This window comes from Sceloporus undulatus, chromosome 1 (assembly GCF_019175285.1).
Source record: "Sceloporus undulatus isolate JIND9_A2432 ecotype Alabama chromosome 1, SceUnd_v1.1, whole genome shotgun sequence".
Taxonomy (NCBI): domain Eukaryota; kingdom Metazoa; phylum Chordata; class Lepidosauria; order Squamata; family Phrynosomatidae; genus Sceloporus; species Sceloporus undulatus.
In genome coordinates this window covers 373,616,130-373,631,215 of record NC_056522.1, presented here as the reverse complement: position 1 = coordinate 373,631,215, position 15,086 = coordinate 373,616,130, and the positions used below count along the sequence as shown (strand labels likewise).

Genomic DNA, 15,086 nt, shown 5'->3' with positions numbered 1-15,086 from the left:
AATAATAATAATAATAATAATAATAATAATAATAATAATAATAATAATAATAATAATATGCCTGAAGACTCTTGATTGGTTACCCTCCCTGCAAGAGATTAATAGATGAATTATAAGTTGTGACATTTGATTAGTCCTTATATTGCAGTTCAGCAGTTTTCTTGCTTTCTACAGTTAAGCCTCTAGATTTACTTCCGCTGTGCTTTTGTAGGCCTCTCCAGACGGTAGTCAGCTCCATGATGAAGAACTAAAACTTCCTGGTGCTCATTTTGATGTCACTGATGTCAGTCAGGTGGGTTTTATGATAACCTTTTTTGCACTAGAGGGGAAAAAAAGTTTGCCTTTTAAAGGCCTTTTTGTCAATTAAAATAATCTTAGTCGGCTTATTTCATTCATTTATAAATGCCAGAAGGACGTATGCAGAAGCAAATTCCTCAAACAGCATTTGTAAAAATTCAGCACTCATTACTGCAATCAGCAGCAACATGACTATTGACTTCTGTGGTGCATATGAATCTCAGCTAAAACCTATCCATATGGTTTCTCTGAAGCACTGTAAACCCATATGTGGGAGCAGCATAAACTGGAGGTTCTTGCCTATGGAAATAAGAGGCAAGCCTCTAATGAAAAAAAGCATGCAATAGGAGCTGGTTACAAACGTATACAAAGAGAGGTGAAATCATGGTATCTTCATAGAATCTTTTACAGTTGCAATTTCTTCAGGGCTTCAGGAGCCAGTAGAGGGACAGCATGCCAGAGTTTGGAAAGAGACATTTAAGAGATTATATGATAGCCCTTTATTTGAAAGGGTGTCATATTGAGGATGGAGCAAGCTTGTTTTCTGCTGCTCCAGAGACTGAAGGCCCATACAGACAGGCCAAAATAAAGCTGCTTCAGGTCACTTTGGAGGTATGCTGTTTAAATGATGCATGCGTCCTAAGAGTCCGGAAGCCATGCCAAAGCCATGCTCCAGTCCTAAGATACAGAGCAACAGATTTATTTTTATTTTATTTTATTTATTTATATCCCAATCTTTTCCCAGGACTGGGACTCATTTAATTTAATCTACAGGAAAAGAACTTCCTGACAGTAAGATCTGTTTGACATTTGAGCTCTCTCTCCTTCAGAGAATGGTGACGTCTCCTTTGGAGGGCCTTAAGCAGAGGCTGGATGGCTATCTGTCATGGGTGCTTTGATTGTGTGTGCCTGCATGGCAGGGGGGTTGGACTGGATGGCTTTTATGGTCTCTTCTAACTCTGTGATTCTGTGATCTTCAAATGGGTTGCTGTTCCAGATATTGTGGGACAGGGATTTAAAAACCACAGAAAACCACGGTATTGCTCTTTGTGGGAGTGAGACTGAACATTTTGTACATGCTGGGATATTTGGGGGGATTCCTCTAGAAAAGCAGGTCCTCAAGTTTACTAAGCTTGCTCACTTTTTCAGATCTTGGAAAAGTCACCTTTGAAGACTACAGCCCCCAGAATACCCTAACCAGCATGACCAGTTATCTTACTGGCTAGGAATTTCTGAGGGTTTCCAAGCTCAGCTCTTTTACAGCACGTAGCTTTTCCAACTAGATTTTTTTGCTACAATACTTTTGGCAGCTGCTTTCAGGATGGAACAAGGAGTCACATAGGCCTAAACGTAACTGTTAATCTCAACTAACATTGATCTATTCAACCAATTGGAACATGATAATTCAACATTTACTGTTTGAGTTGAAACTTGGATTTAATGCTTGGATTTAAACCATAGACTGTTCAGAAGAGGGGCGTTTGCTGTCCTATTTCCTACCTTCTCTCCTCTCTTTCTTTCTTATTTGGCTGTTTCTTCCATCCACTGAGTCTCATCCATCCATCATTTTTGCTTCTTATTTTGCTGTTTCCTATTGTCCATAAGCTTGGCTTGCCACGGTCCTATAAAAAAGTCTACTTTCAGCAATTTGAACTATGTAAAACAGACTTTCCTTCATGTTTTTTTCTTTTTCAGCAATTATGATGTTCTTATCTTTGATGTTCTTGGTGGGTTTTTCTGTTTTTATTTTTTTGCAGTTTGTTTTCTTTCTCATTTTAATTCAGATTTTTCTTTATTCAAAAATCCATAAATTTTTGCACAGGCTATAATGTCAGAAGCAAGAATTCTTCTGCTTAGAAAAAGCATTTCTTTTCTGTTAAAAAGAAAAATTGAACTGCCTAGCCTTTTCCTTCCAGATCATGTGAAGAAAGTAGCCATAAAAGACACAAAGACAATCATTTTTTAAAAAAGATGGGAGCACAGTTTCCCCCATTCCTTTCCATTTTTTCAGGAGTTGCTTTTATTCGTACACAAATTCTTTAAAACATTCTAGCTCCAGCACACATTTGGCTTTCTTTTGCATAGATGATGGACTGGAAGATGTGTGGGAATTCACTTTCATCTGGAAACATGTATATATATATGTATTCATTTAAAAAAATAGATAAATATTTCAGACATGAAAAGAAAATCCTCTTAACAGCTTTGCTGGAAGTGCATACATACAAAAAACATCTGTAAACTGTTTGGCATGACATTCACTTTTCGTTATGAAAAGTATGCGAGTTGAAGAATACTCTTGACTTCCCTCCCTGTTCAGTGGTTACTCTGTTTAATACCCTTTCCTTAGCTTGGCTGCTGATTCTTTTCAGCATCTTTTGATCCTGTTTTGATCTCACTGGCCTTGACCTCATTTGCCATCACTGCTGTTTAGTTTGGTTGTGTGTTGACCTATGTGGCTTTGTTTCCAGGATCAAAGGTGGAAGTGTAACATCACCAATGGAATCACATAAGGTGTCCCATCAAGTTAAGGGATTATTATGATAAATAATAATATTTATTTCTTACCTGCTTCTCCCTAGAGATTGACATGGGGAAAAACAACAAATTAAACTCATAACATGTTTAAAAGAGCCTATGAAACTAAAACAGCTAAAAAAACAACCAACATAAACATTAAAAATCATAATGTAAAAAATAATTTAGATAAGCCTGCTGGAAAAGATTGGTCTTTAGTATTGGTTTAAACTTGATCTTAAATGCTGGCAAGGACTAATGAGATGGAAGGCAAGCAATAGGGTTGGAACCAGTTGTTGCAGAAGCCAGGGCAACACACAACTACAGCATAGCATTGACAACATGTACCCAGTAAGTGTTTGCCCCTGTCCTCCCCCCAAAAAATGTTGAAAAGAAGTTGGCGCTCAAGAAAGCAACTGCACACCCCCTGAGTATTTTCAGCTCAGCCATGTGTGTTCTGTCCTAATATCATCAGGGCAGGCTGGATTTAATAGAACTGTTACAGAGAGCCAATGGAAGAAATGCTGTCCAGTAACGTGACATTTGGATAACAAACTATACTTTTGCTGTCAGAGTAAATTACCACTATGATTGCCTATATTCCACTGGGGAGGAATGTTTGCCAGTTTTTAAGTCTTGTGAAGAAGGATATAGGAGCCTTGCTTGAACTTTAAAATTAATGAGGCATGTGGGTATTAATGTGTAGAATATTATTTGTCTTTTGAACTTTGCACTGAAGAGATGTATCAGTTTCTGTGGTAACCAGTTTCTGGGATAGGAAAGCTCGGTTTAAGAACAGTGTGGTCCAGTGAGTGGGTTCTTGCATTTGAATTGGGGAGATCTGGGTTTCAGTCATACGTCTGTCACAGAGTCATTTTATGACGCTGGGAATGCTGGCCACATTTGATCTTAGGCTATGGGAGTAAGAATAAATACATACTTACATCATGAAGGTTGTGAGCACATGAGATAGGTGAGAAAACATTCTTTATGGTTTCTGTGCAAACACACATGTGGAGAGCAGCACTTCAAAAACATGTAGCACTTAGAAGAGCCTGTAGCTCTTGTTCCTCAGTGGTCAATAGAACCTCCCCTAGGGCTTGCAAAGTTATTTTTTGGACTATAACTCTCATTATCCCCCAATTAGCATGGTCACCTACTTTGCCACACCAAGCCAACTTATGCTCACCAGTGCAGAATCTGAGTTCTATTGTGACAGCAGTTTGAATGTTGCAGTAAGGAGCTTTCTCTACTTCTTTCAAGAGACAAACAATTCCTTTTTCTGGGGGGAAACCCCCCTTAATCTCAGAATTCATCAGGCAGGAGAATTCTTTGACCTTTGTCTTCTCTGTTCCCCCCCAAAAGGAAACAAGGAGGAAACAAATAAAAGAAGACATCCTGCCTCACTCTCAGTTTGCTGCCTTTTACTATTGCTGTTCTGTCTCTTGCAATGTAAATGGAACAAAAAATTAAATCCATACCTTCATAACAAGTGGAAGCCAACTGAGTAGAATTTAAAGCTATCATGGTGTGTGTCAATAAGCTGCCATCCATCCCTGCCTCTTAAGCATTAATTAGCATCATTCCCATTAGAGCTGATGGAGCGGACTGTATATTCATATATTGCAGCAGACTCATGTTTTTTCCCCTCCACAGACAATTTGCATTGGTTGTTAAGGGCTACAGACACTTTATGTATGCCTGGCATATTTCTTTGAATACAGGCACCTGTTTACTGATGCTAGTCTCTGCTATATACAGTATGTTGCATAGCCAGTGGTTGAAGTGAAAAAAGAAGCAGGTCATGTAGGTACGTTTAGGTTCTGATTATCTTTTGTTAGCAATCATTTTCAATAGCTATTGCTCACATCCTGGGTTGTTGCTGTCTTTGTTTTGTGTCTACACAAGAAAATCTATTCTTTCTTAATGATGTAGAATGTCCTTGTCCAACTTTCACCTGCAGCTTTCACCACAGAACTGGGAGGAACCTCACATCCATTCACTGTTCAACTATCATTCAGCTATTTCCTCCTGACATTTGATTAGATAAAAGGTTTCTGTTTGGTATTTCTGGAATATTTTATGTATTGACTCTCATTATGTTGTTCTGCCAGATATCATTCTCTAGAAGTCTCCATAAACATTATTGTACCCTGAATCTTTGTTTCCTATTCTGTGCAGCTACTTTAACCATAGCACCAAACCACACGAACAGAAAGAGAAAAGACCACACTTTAAAAATGCATGTAGAGAAAACACAAACAGCAAAGATGTTAAGTTTGGTAGAGTAAAGAAAGATGTTTGCTGTTTGTGTTTTCTCTGCATGCATTTTCAAAGTGTGGTCTTATCTCTATTTGTTCATATGGTTTGGTGCACGGCAACATTGTTGATGGCAGCAGAGAATACAAAACAAAGATTCAGGATGTAATAATGTTTATGGGGACTTCTAGAGAATTGCCATCAAGGCTACTTTTAGAGTCCCAGCCCAAAGAGTCGCCTCCAGTAATGCGCCTTCTAATACAAGTGGAGGTTTGTATGCTTTCTTTAAGTTGCACAACGTCATATGAAACAAAATTCAGATTTCCTTTGTTGCACTCTTTGAATATCATGGGTGTTAAAACCTAGAAGTTTGATTTTTATTTCTAATAAAAAGGTAGTGAAAATTTCCCTGGCTGTGCTGAAGAAATATTTGTTGCCATTAGGATGAAGAAGATGAGGATATTGACATCCCAGAATTTGTAGAACCAGTTCTAGAGTTCAACAGACGAGGAGAAAGAGAATCCCCCAAATATAATGGCCCCCCATTTCCACCAGCTGCTCCTCCTCCTCCTCAAGTCTCTTCCGATGTTCTGGATGAGATCATAGAAAAACAGGAGACCCTGGAAAACAAACTGGTTGACTGGTGAGTTCTCAGAGGTGTGATCATAAAATGTTGATGAACTGTATTTTGCTTTCTGTTCTTTGTGACATATTCTTTTCCATATACTTTGTTGTTTTCTAGTGGCATCATCAAAGTAGATAGTTTTTTCCAGAATATCACATATAAAACAAACAGGTCTCTGCCTTAAGGAATCTAGGGTCTAAACTTCTACTGTTATGGGCACAACAGAGGCAGAGAGGAAAGAAGGGAAGGAGAAGAGATGAGAAAGGTAGATTTGTACTAATTTTGGTTAGACATGCAGTATACGGAATCTGGAAACATTATGAGGAGCATCTTAGAGAGCTGGAGTTGTTTAGCCTGGGGAAGAGGAGGTTAAGAGGTGACATAATAGCCATACTTAAATATTTGAAAGGATGTCATATTGAAAAAGGAGCAAGCTTGTTTTCTGCTGCTCCAAAGACCAGGATATGGAGCAGTGGATTCAAATTACAGGAAAAGAGATCCCACCTCAATGTTAAAAAGAACTTCCTGTCAGTAAAAGCTGTTCCACAGTGAAACACACTCCCCCAGAGTGCGATGGAATCTCCTTCTTTTCAAAGTTTTAAACAGAAGCTGGAAGGCCTTCTGTCAGGAGTGCTTTGAGTGTGTATTCCTGCATGGCAGGAGGTTGGGCTGGATGGCACTTGGGGACTCTTCCAGCTCTATGATTCTGTGAGTCAAGACAAAACAAAGAATTAGTTTTGCAGAATCTGAAGGGGAGAAGCTGGCTCTGTGGAGTTAATATGGGAGAGACCTAAGCCTCAGGATAGTTAGTAAAGAACAGAAACAGTTATTTAAAGGAACACCTAACTCAGCTTACCATAGTGAAGCGTTCCCTAGACTGGTGTTCTCTTAAATATTTTGGAAAATATTCCAGTATTTGGAGACAAGAAAAGCTTGTCTCCCTTTTAAATTATTTGTCTTGGTCTGGGGAAATTTATTCCAGATGAGCAAACTGGCACTATGAAATTGTTATGGTTTATCTTGTTCCCAATGGCTCCAAGGGATTGGAGAAAGTCCCCTTCACCAACATAGTCAGTGATGAGTAATTTGGGGAGGAGTTTTTCGAAACATCTGGAGGGCATCAGGTTGGAGAAAACCTCCATGGAAGATGAACAACTAAATTTGTAAGTGGTGGATTAGGCCAAAGGCATGAAAAGCTAGAAAGGCAAGAATAAAAACTTGGTGTAGAAAGCAGTAGGAAACCCCTGAACAAAAGTAATTCTCCTCTTATGTACTCAGGATGCTGAACAGCTTAAAGGCAAATGGACACAAAATACAACTTCTTTATATTGTCAGGGTGGAGCAAGAAGTAATGGCGCGAATCATCAATGGGATGTATCCAACACAGAAAGAGGCAGTGCCCAACATAAACTCTTCAGAGAGTGAGCACAGTCTATCTGTGTCATCGGATATTGGTGAGCAGCAGCACTGTCTTTCCCTCTCTCTGTCATCTCTCCCAATTCCTCAAATGGAACCAAGATTTGAATAGCAAACAGTCTGAATTTAGGAAAGGCCCATGGTCCTCATAGCTTGATTCAGACGTGGAACCTTGCATTTCCTCAACCTAACCCAAACATGCAGTAATAGTTCTCTTTACCCCTTTCCCTCACCCCAACACCAATTTTTTCAGTTTAATAGCAACAAACAATATGCCATCAAATAAACCCAGTACAGCAAATCATATTTATTATATGATGCTGTCAAATTCTCCACAGGGCAAATCTGAAGGAGATGTAAAACCTATGCTCTTGATTTGAAGTTGTCCTCCATGGCATTTCAGAAAATTTTTAGTCAAGTATTAATCAACATTTATGTTGGCTGGAAGCTTGTGAGGGTTTTTCCCATTACACTAGGGAAAAGCAAGTGCAGAAGGGGCAGTAGCCATTTTCTGTTCCCACCCCTCCCCAGGCCACAACAGGGTGCCAAAAACCCCAGATCTCATTAAAAATATTCTAAAATATTTTTTCTCGGTTGTTGCACTAATGCCGCAAAAACGTTAGAAAGATGCAAGAACCCCCCAAAAGTGGCTGAAAATTGGCCAGATTTGAAACAAGGTGATTGAGCTCATGTCTGGTTTTGACTGGAACTGAGTTTTATAAAGAATCTTGTTCATTTCTAAGATATGGGGGTTAGGGGAGCAAAGCTGCAGCATTTTTCAGCAGTTTTGGTCCAATTTGGAGAAACTATTAGGTGGAAAATTGCCTGGAAATATTTTTATTAAATTTGGGGAGCTAAGGACTTGAGAAGGGCACACCATTTCCAAGGACTCCTTGACCTTCACGATCAGCAGGGCTGGGCTGGGGGACAGATGTGGGGAGGGGGGTAAAAGACAGTGGGGAAGTTATGTTTCAGAAAACATGACTGGTGATTCTTAAAATCTAAGCAATAAATACTCATCAATTTGAATTTAGCTTTTACATGCGTTTCAATTTATTTTTAGTTGAAGCTGCAGGTACTGCTGGCTTTCAGTTGTTTGTGGACGCTGGCATCCCAGTGGATTCAGAAATGATTCGACGATTTGTGAATGAGGCACTTGCTGAGACAGTGGCTACCATGCTTGGAGACAGAGAGACCCACAAAGCAACTTCTGTTCCAGTCATTCCTCCAACAGTGTTACCAGAAAAGGTGGTTTGCTTTCTCCTGTTCTGGATTTGCAGTTAAGGATAATTAATCTTTTTGTAATCCTAATGTCTTGTTTCATTTTGGTTGTGTACCCAGGGGAAGAATGTCTGAAAAGGAGGTGCTTCTTGGACTTCCTGCACCTTCAAAGTGCAAAGGCATAAACAAAAGGCATAACTTTAAGATCTGATGCCAGGGCCCAAGCTAGCCAGCATGTTACATGCCCTGACTTGGACATGGTAGTCCCAGACTCAGAGGGTAAACGAATAAGAAATCTCTGTACAATTTCTGGAGCCGATTACTTTGGTTACTGAAGTGTACCTCAGGATTTCACTTCATCCTCCTGTACTATCTTCCTAAATTTTAGCAGTGAGATTGGCTTTCTTCTGGGTCCGAAGGAGTCATTGCTTTGGGCAAGTGAGATTGCTGCAAGGCGGGTGTATATACAGCTGATGAGCAGAATCAAGGTTAGAGAATCCCAGGATCCAACTCACTCTCAGACAAGTTTGGGGGTCTCACTCACATGGCTGGGGCCAAAACCAAACTGGTAGGGCAAAGCCTGGCATAAAATTCTTCACTGCCAATAGCTGTGCATCAGCAGAGTCATCTCAGCCTTTTAGAGCAGGAAAGTAACCCAAACCAACTCTGGAAAATCACCAAGTTGATGTTTTCATGATGAACGGGATATAGACTCCTAGGGACACATGGAAAGCTGGATTAAGACCCCCAGAACTCAGGTTCCCCATGCTAGCTTAAATGGTTAAATACAGGGCAATTTTACTACTACTACTACTACTACTAATAATAATAATAAATTTTTGATGTCTTCATTCTAACTTTTTAGAAACACAGTCTAGCATTTCTTGGTACTTGTTTTTTCTTGAAAATACTATGGCACGTTACAGACCGCCGAAAAGCGGCGGCCTGCACCCGCCCCTTTCCCCGCCGGATTGGGGCCTCAGCGGCCAGAGCAGCAGCCGCTGAGGCCCCAATCCGCCGCTTTCCAGGCCGCAGGGAAGTGGCAAAAGGCTGCTTCCCCAAGGCCTGGAAAGGGGTGCCTTTGGGGCTTCAAGCCCCAAGGACACCCCGTTGCGGCGGAGAGAAGGAGAAAGGGGCCGCTTGGCCCCTTTCTCCTCTGCGTAGCTGGGCGCATCCATCTAAAGGTTGCGCCCAGCAACGCAAACCTGGAAGGAGCTCCGAAACGGAGCTCCTTCCGGGGCTGCGGAAAGGGCACACTAAGCGCCCTCACGTGGCCCCACTACATAACAACCGTGCCACCCTGTTTAGAGGCGGCGCGGTCATGGCGTAGTAATGGTGGTGGCCGTGTGGAACGGCTGCTGCCATTTTGTGCGTGTTCTGCGCGTGCTAGGATTGGGGGTGTGCAGAAGCGCTGCCGCTTCCTAACCCTAGCACGCGCAGAGCGCGCACTTTTAGGCCCATCTGTAACGGGCCATAGTATCTGAAATCAGCAGGAAGCTAATTTGGTTCATTTTCTCTGAGTAGTTACTCCACAGTGATATGAAGTGATAAATGGGTGCTGCTGTCGTGTGCCATTTAAATTGTAATTTCAAAGGGAAGTTTTTAAATACTCATGCTTAAGAATAAACATTTAATTTCTTATGTAAAGTCAAAAGCTTTCATGGCCGGCATCTTTGTGGTTTTTTCGGGCTATGTGGCCATGTTCTAGCAGAGTTTCTTTCTGACATTTCGCCAGCATCTGTGGCTGGCGATGTGTACAATGTTCCCTCCACATTCTCTGTGGAAAAACACACACATAAAGCATTCTCTAAAGATGCCAGCCACAGATGCTGGCAAAACGTCAGAAAGAAACTCTGCTAGAACATGGCCACATAGCCCGAAAAACCCACAAAAAACTATTTAATTTCTTTATTGCTTGCTGTGTTTTCAGCCTAAACCATGATATTTGGTAATAACTGTAAGCTAATTAATTTTGGTCAGTATTGTCTCGCCTTTCCCTCCCAACTTGCTCTCTCAGTATTAACAAAAGTTCTTTTCATTCAGCTTCTGTCCTTTCCACATTGGGGATGATGGAAGTTGTAGTACACAACCTCTGGAGGAGCTAGATTGTTTAGAATGTCATCATTATTATTGTTGTGATTATCTAGCCCAGGGGTAGGCAACCTGCGGCCTGCGGGCCGGATGTGGCCTGGCAAGGCCTTGACCCCGGCCCCAGCCCGGTCCTGCCGCCGATTACCGCCGGGGCCTTTGGCCTCTCACGCGCAGGGGCAAGGGGGGCAATTGTCTATAGACGCCTCAGAAACATGCATTTATATTAACATTTTTTAAAAAAACCAGCAAATTTTTTTGCGTGTCCTCCACTTTTTTAAAAAAAGTGTCCACCATTTGAAAATGTTGTCCTACATTTGTCCCGGTTTATTTATTTATTTTAAATTTTTAAAAATTATTTAATTATTTATTTTTTGGCTTTGGCCCCCCAGTTGTCTGAGGGACAGCAACCCGGCCCCTGGCTCAAAAAGATTGCCTACCCCTGATCTAGCCTTTTCCCCAGAATAGGGACTCAAGTGTTGTTGCTGCTGCTGCTGCGTGTGCCTTCAAGTTGTTTCTGACTTACAGTGACCCTAAGGGGAAGCTATCACAGGGCAGCTTACTAAAATTGAATACCTATGAATAAAAAAAAAATCATATGTAAAAATATATAGAAAATGTTTGTATACGTATGTATGTGTACAATGGTCCCTCACATTCTCTGTGGAAAAAACACACATTAAAAAACTGTTCTTTTTACATGGGAGAACACCTCTCTAGGAATCTCCAGATCCTCCAGTGCAACTCTGTGATCAACACTTGCCAGAAGTTCATCATAGAATCATGTTGGAAAGACCTAAAAATGCCTAGAGAAGTGTTTTCTCTAGGGACTTCTGTGTTCTCCAGCACATGGGCAACTTCTGGCAGAGTCATGCTGGAGGACCTAGAGATTCCTAGAGAGAACATATTAATCAAAACTGTGAATAATCAAATCTGCAAAAGTGAGAGCTGCAAAAGTGGAGGGCCGACTGTACAAAAATACCATAACAAAGAAGAAGCAAAAAACCTATAAAGCCCTAAACAGTTTAGGACCAGGATATCTGAAAGACCATCTCCTCCTCCTATGTAACCTGCCTGAAATCTGTGAGACTAGGCTGGGGGGTACATATGGCAGAGCTTTCTCTGTAGCAGCACCCCAATTATGGAAGTCCCTCCCAAGGAAAGTTAGGCTGGCTCCATCCCTTCTGACTCTTGTAGGGTTCTCTGCTGGGCAGTAAATAGTGTGTATATCCCATTGTCTTTAAAATTAGGAGTGGTTGCCCTGGCTGTGTTTTTTTACCTGCTTGTCTGGTTTAGAATCATTCTTAAGGAAGAAATTTGTAATTGGATTTTAGCTGTTGATTTAATTTTTTTGAAGAGTTTTTATTGATTAGGCATTGCCTCAGCAGCCCTAGTGGATTGAAAAGGGATAAACGAATGCTTTGAATTGAATGAATGGATGAATATGAAAATGAAATTAAACTATCAGTAGAATTAAAAAGAATTTAAAATGTATCCATTAAAAAGGGCAAGAAATAAAAACAGTACCAAGTACTGAGTGTTGGACTGGGACTCTGGAGACCAAGGTTCAATTCCCTGAGTCTCTGCTCATCTATGAAACCCACTGTGTGACCTTGGGCAAGTCACACACTCTCAGCCTCAGAAGAAGACAATGGCAAATCTCCTCTGAACAAATCTTGCCAAGAAAAACCCATGATAGTTCACTTTAGGAGCACCGCAAGTCAGAATCAACTTGAAGGCACACAACAACAACAAACACTAGTAAGAGCACATACCTTATAAATGGATTTGGGGAAGGATGGTGAATATGAAGTTGTGTGAGGGTTCTTTCTTTGGCTATGCTTTCATACAGCACATGTAGCTACATTGTCTGGTGGACAGAAGCACTTAGAAACTAAAAAGAAAATCAATAATCCCTGCTTAAGTTGTGATCACAGAAACCCATCCTTATGTTCTTCCATCAGTTTTATCTGAGTCTGTAGTTCAAGGATTAACTGCATTAAGTTGGACTTGTTTCTCCCACCAGGCCCTAGATTTCAAACATCCCACCAGAGAGGAAGTATTGATTTGTAGGCTTCTCATGGCTTTGGCTTTGCAACCTCACCCAGCTTCTGCTGATCCTCAGTACAGTGGTGCCTCGGGTTACGAAATTAATTCGTTCCGCCATTCCCTTCGTAACGCGAAAATTTCGTAACCCGAAATAGCTTTCCGTTAGCGCTGGAAGCCTATAGCATTTGAATTTCGCGCCGAAATGAATTTCGTAACCCGAAAAATATTTCGTAACCCGAAACAGTTTTTGCCAATCCAACTTTTTTGTATCCCGGAAATTTCGTAACCCGCGCATTTCGTATCCCGAGGTACCACTGTATATGAAATATTTGTTCATGGTAAAATTTACCTTCTGGGAGTCATTAATGCCTGTTAGTCCTCCTTTACTGAGAAAGAGTGAGATTGCTCATTAGATGACTTGCCGCCCCCCCCCCCCCCGTATTCAATTTGAAGAATTAGGAGAGAGTACTATATATACTCATGTATAAGTCTAGAGATTTTAGTTAAAAAATGACACAAAAAAGCCTGAGCCAACTTGTCCACAGGTCAGTATAAGTACTGTACCCTAACAAAAGGAACCAGCCTACCAAGAGTTTAGTCTGTCTCAGGAGACCCTAAAAGAAGCTCCAGCCCTTCTCTACACTGTCCACCATTACACCACTTTCTGGCCTTTTTGAATGCCTGGGAAGGGCAGTTGTAGTGGGATCAGCTTTTTGGTGCTTCCTCTCAAAAAAGTGCCAAAAGAGGAGCTGATGCTTCTTTTATGTTCTCCCAGGACGGACTAAGCTCTCTCCTTACTCAGAGAAGGGGATGGTTCCTTTTTTGAGAAGAGTAAATGCTGTATATTCATTCTTGCCATTACATCTTTTTAGTCCTGCCTGCACTTGGCCTCCTCTCTTCTACATCACACAGCTGCCATTTACCTGTAGTTCCCTCATCCATCCAGCTTTCAGGGTGACTAACTGTTATGCCTGTTGGAAGTGTTAAGTTCTTTGGCATCTTTTCCCTTTGTTTCTTCCTTTACATCCTTTGTTACATGTCCCAAAGCTTTACCCTCGACTTATCGATGGGTCATATCAAAATCCACAATTTTGGCCCCAAAATCTGCCCTTGACTTATACATGAGTTCAACTTATATACAAGTATATATGTTAAAATAGGGTTTGTTAACATAGTGTATTGGCTTGAGTGTTAGATTGGGACTCTGGTGACTAGGATTTAAAGCCCCACTCAGCCATGGAAACCCACTGGGTTACCTTGGCGAAGTCACACTCTCTCAGCCTCAGGGGAAGCAGTGGCACTCCAGCTCTGAATAAATCTTGTCAAGAAAACTCCATGAAAGGGTCATAATTATTTAGAAATTACTTGAAGGTACACAACACATGTACTGGAATTACCATTTTCTTTTTACTGCTGTCACATGCTGTTCTTCCTCCTCAGGAAACTGCATTATCTACTCCTCTGGTCACGCCTGAAGCCACACCACCTCAGTCACCACCACCTTTAAATGAACCATTTCCAGTAAAAACCCCAGAGTCCTCTCTATCGGTGACTGAAATGGATGGAAATGCTGGTGAACAGCCACTAAGAACAGGAGCAGGTAACCAAACATGTTTCCAGGTTACAAAAAAGTGTTTACTTACTTGTTAGCCATCACCTTTTCTCTAAAGTATGGAAAAGGATTGTCCTGGGGACAAATTCCCTCTCTCCCAGGATCAAGTCAGTGGGCAGGGTGATGGTGTTTCTCTTGGTCATTTAGCTTTGCCTCTTTATAGGCATCCGTTTGCCCTTCTCTGTGCACAAGGAGGCAAGGAATTTCATGCATAATTTTGGAGGGTTCCTCTGGAAGGCTAGATGGAAAGGCCATTGAAAACCTCTCTACTCTGCTTTTGAAATTAAAGTATCTTGAAAACCAGCTGGATCTCAGCCCAGCTGGAATGTAAGCTGTCTCTTGTTTCCGTTCAGTTGGGCAGAGGGAATTCATTTCCTGTTCCAAAGGCACCTGCATGGCTGTACTTGGGTGGCACAGTGGTTAAATGTTGGTATTGCAGGCACAACATCGTGAGTTGGATCCCGGAGGGCTCCAGGTTGACTCAGCCTTCCATCCTTTTGTGGGTCAGTAAAATGAGCAGCCAGCTTGTTGGGGGCAATTGGCTTACGTATTTTAAATGGCTTAGAAAGTGCGTAGTTCACAATGAAGTGGTATAGAAATGTAAATGCCATTGGTGTTGTTATTGGTCAGTTGAACAAAGGAGATCTGCTTTTTAAAACCTCAAAACAAGGAGAAGTTGGGTATCCTTTATCCTAAATAATTGAGACCAAAGGTGTTTGGGTGTTTGGATTTTTTAATATTTTGGATTTTGGAATACAGTGAGCCCTCCAGATCCTTGGACTAGCCATCTGCGGATTTAAGCACCCGCAGACTCAAGCAGGGGAAGGAAGAGGAAGGAGTGAGAGGAGGAGTAGGAAGAAGCCACGGAGGAAGAGGAAGGAGAAGGAAGAGGAAGGAGCAGGAGGAAGAGAGTGCAGGAGGAGGGAGAGATGGAAGGAGGAGGTGGGAGGAAGCCACAGGAGAAGGAGAAAGATGGGGAGGGGGAGGAAGGAGCAGGAGGAA

General features: G+C 41.5%; 1 protein-coding gene across 2 annotated transcripts in view; it reads left to right on the top strand.

The window, feature by feature from the left end:
• The window catches only part of KIAA0586 (KIAA0586 ortholog), a 104,048-nt gene that overhangs the window by 36,833 nt on the left and 52,129 nt on the right, over window positions 1-15,086 (top strand). For both annotated transcript variants that reach the window (XM_042452994.1, XM_042453003.1), the window contains 5 exons: window positions 212-292; window positions 5,517-5,716; window positions 7,034-7,152; window positions 8,178-8,362; window positions 13,913-14,072. In XM_042452994.1, coding sequence (XP_042308928.1) covers window positions 212-292; window positions 5,517-5,716; window positions 7,034-7,152; window positions 8,178-8,362; window positions 13,913-14,072 — 745 coding nt within the window. The remainder of the gene's footprint in view (window positions 1-211; window positions 293-5,516; window positions 5,717-7,033; window positions 7,153-8,177; window positions 8,363-13,912; window positions 14,073-15,086) is intronic.